This window comes from Ruditapes philippinarum, unplaced genomic scaffold (genome assembly GCF_026571515.1).
Source record: "Ruditapes philippinarum isolate M1 unplaced genomic scaffold, ASM2657151v2 ctg1397_1_1_1_1, whole genome shotgun sequence".
NCBI classification, from domain to species: Eukaryota; Metazoa; Mollusca; class Bivalvia; order Venerida; family Veneridae; genus Ruditapes; species Ruditapes philippinarum.
The window spans coordinates 277,209-280,235 of NW_026859154.1; the positions used below are offsets into that span (position 1 = coordinate 277,209).

Here is a 3,027-nt window from a genome sequence, read left to right on the forward strand (position 1 = left end):
AATAAAATTTTTATTAACTAATTCTTTTAACAACTTTGTTTCGACTTCTGTGAAATACAATCTTTTACACGACATGGTTACTCTCGTTTTTGCAATGTATATTGAGTGATGTTATGCAATAAAACCGATCGCTCAACTTTTGAAGGCCTCTCATGTGATGTTATGTTGAGTTAACAAAACGAATACCACTTTGCACATTGTGATTTACTTACCGTTAGAGTTACTTCAATGTTACTTGAGGTGACCTTTTGTGAGTTTGAGTCGAGATTGAGATTAATGTGGTGAGGTATGGTAGTGTAACCGTAATCCGGAACATACCGTTCCCGGAAGGTACGAGATTTACGAGATAGCCGCCATCTTGTAAGAAGGTAATTAGAACGGCAAGATAAATCCGAAGAATCTGAGAGATATAAATGGTCATCCGTACAGGGAAAGTGTTTCAAGGTAAGCAGAACACTTTAATGGTGGCAGCTACTATTCGAATTCACGTCAACTTCGTAGGAATTCTACGCAATCCGGAGGTAAACCAGCGATTTTCTCAACCATAAAAACTTTGGTTTTCAAATATTGAAATCTAAGTATTTCCAATGTTTGGGAGGGGGAAAAGGGACTGTTGGTTTGGATTGAACAAGCACTGTGCGTTTAGATGATTTAATGTGGAAATTTGCCAAAATTGAGTATTTAGAGTACTCTTTTGGTAAGTTTAGAAACTTCGGATATTCGGACTTACGACGCATGCGTATTGGAAAGCTAAGCTTCCGCCCTGGATCAGTTTCGCACGTGAAAACTGTGCCAGTTCAGCCTTATATTTTAAATATTTTTTGAATAATATTTAGTTTAAATTTTTGGTATATTTTCAGCGGTTCAGTATAATTGATTGAATTTATTTGCATTGTTGTTTTTCAAGGTCAATACACAAAGTAAATTTACTCTTGTTTGATTTTTGTTTGTATGTATAGTTGAAGGCTAAGTCTCATTATATATTTAATTTTACAATTAGAGGCAAAGATCCTCATTGTAGTTATAAACAACGAAGTCAGATTTTTGTATTTTATTTTCGTTATTGATTTTTGAATTACTAAGTAGATATTCTATCATAATTTTAATCTGAATTGTTTAAATAAATGTAAATTATTTTTCGGGTATGAATTAATTGTCTGTAATTCAAGAATTTGAATATACAATAAAGTAATTTTTTATGTAAGATAATTGCAAGTCTGCTGTCTAACGACTGATTGACTTGACATACTTTAGCTGAACTTCACTGAATCCAATTGCACGTCGTCATATCTTTGGGCTACTAAGTAAGAACAAAAACAATGGCAGGTTGCAGCGAAAGAATTTGTGTTAATTTTGCTTCAAAAGAGGAACTCCTAAGGATTCCGGACATAAGTTCAAGGATAGCTGAGTCTATTATTACAATCCGTAATAGTGGAGGGAATATAACACTCGGAGTGCTGCAAGACATGTTAGAGCGCACTTTAGATAAAGAGGAAGTAGCTCTGCTGGACTTCTCACCAAGTGAGGGGTTGCCATTAGATTTGGGGAAAATACTACCTGAAGTACCATCTTCGTCAAGGAAAGATTCTGGTGAAGGAGGGGACAGTCGAGCAATTTTGGACAGCTTGTTAGAGGTTCAAGAAAAGGTGAACTGCGATGAGAAAGCTGAGGAGCCCGACAATATTCCTTCAAGAAATGATTGGCGAGAGGTAAAAAAAAGTCTTGAAAGTAGCCAAAGATATCATTCGCACCAAAATGCAAGTGGTTCGGTTGACCCCCTGTCCTCAAAGGCCAAGTTCTTGGGAGGTGGGGCGCGTCCCAAGCTAAACGCAGCTGCTAGGTATGATGATTCTTCAAGTGATGAATTGTCTGGACTGAGTAGACCATCTTCTTCGCAACCTAGTTAAACATAGCGCAAAAAAGTCCGAGACTGCAGCATTTATTCGGAGTCTGCCGAAGAGGTTGCAGTTAATGGAAAGGGAAACTGGCTGGCATTTAAGCAGAAGTTCTTTCGTTATGATAACGCATGCGATTGGACGTCAGACGAATGCCTTGATGGTTTATGCTGGTGCCTGACTGGAAAAGCCGCTGACTATCATGCAATCATCGTGGAGAGAGATGGTGATATTTCTTATCGGAAGCTCTTGCAGAAACTGGAGATGAGATTTGGTTCCAGGGAACCTGCTGAAACAGCCCAAGTGTGTTTCCAGCAATCTTCACAGCTGCAGGGGGAGTCTCTTGATGATTGGGCAGATAGGGTCATGACCCTGGCGACAAATGCGTTAAAAGACCTGCCTGAATACTATTCCAATAGGCAGACAGTGAGCAAGTTTTGTGAGGGTCTGGTAGACAAAGATGCCGCGGTAGCCGTAGCCATGGATAGACCTTCAACCATGGAGGAGGCAATGAATAAAGTCCACTGGTATCAGCACCTGCATCAGTCAGTTTATGGCCGTTCTAAGAAGAGGGCTAGTAAAGAAGTTTTTGACGATGGCGCTAATGTGTTTGCCCTAGAAGAAGCTCCTGAGGTTGCGCAAGCCAACGCTGCTCCATCTCAGTTGAGTTCTTTTGAAGTGGCAATTGAGAAACTTCAGAGATGTTTTGACAACATGGTCCTGAAACTGGATGAGGAGAAGACTTCTCAAGGAAGAAGCAGATGGCCTAGAATAACTTGTTTCGGTTGTGGGAAAGAGGGTCATTTCAAGTCTGACTGCCCCTCACTGCAATAAAAGAAAACAAATAAAAAGGGGAGGAGGTAGTATGTGTTCTTCCGGTTAGCGCCAGAGTCGCAAACCAGCGTCATTTCATGCTAAGCATGGAGTGAGACCAGGTTTGTGAAGGAAACAGTCATGGACCAAGTTCCATGCTGGATGTATTCTCGATGTAGACAGCATGTAAAGTAACATTAGCAAGTGTGGAGCAGAATAGTTCGATTCGAGGCTCATTTGGTTATTGCTGGGAAAGAAGTAACACAGACAGTTTAAGCCAGGTCGAGGAGGGTTGTTCCATAGCAACATAATCCTATGT

General features: G+C 40.1%; 1 protein-coding gene across 1 annotated transcript; it reads left to right on the forward strand.

Moving 5' to 3' along the window:
• Window positions 1-2,159: 2,159 nt before the first annotated feature.
• Window positions 2,160-2,729, forward strand: LOC132755437 (uncharacterized). The gene has a single exon (XM_060746299.1). The coding sequence runs from the start codon at window positions 2,160-2,162 to the stop codon at window positions 2,727-2,729; it is 570 nt and encodes a 189-aa protein (XP_060602282.1).
• The last annotated feature ends 298 nt before the right edge of the window (window positions 2,730-3,027 follow it).

Coding starts and splice junctions, on each gene's coding strand:
- LOC132755437 (XM_060746299.1), top strand. CDS start 2,160: ATGAGATTTGGTTCCAGGGAACCTGCTGAAACAGCCCAAGTGTGTTTC.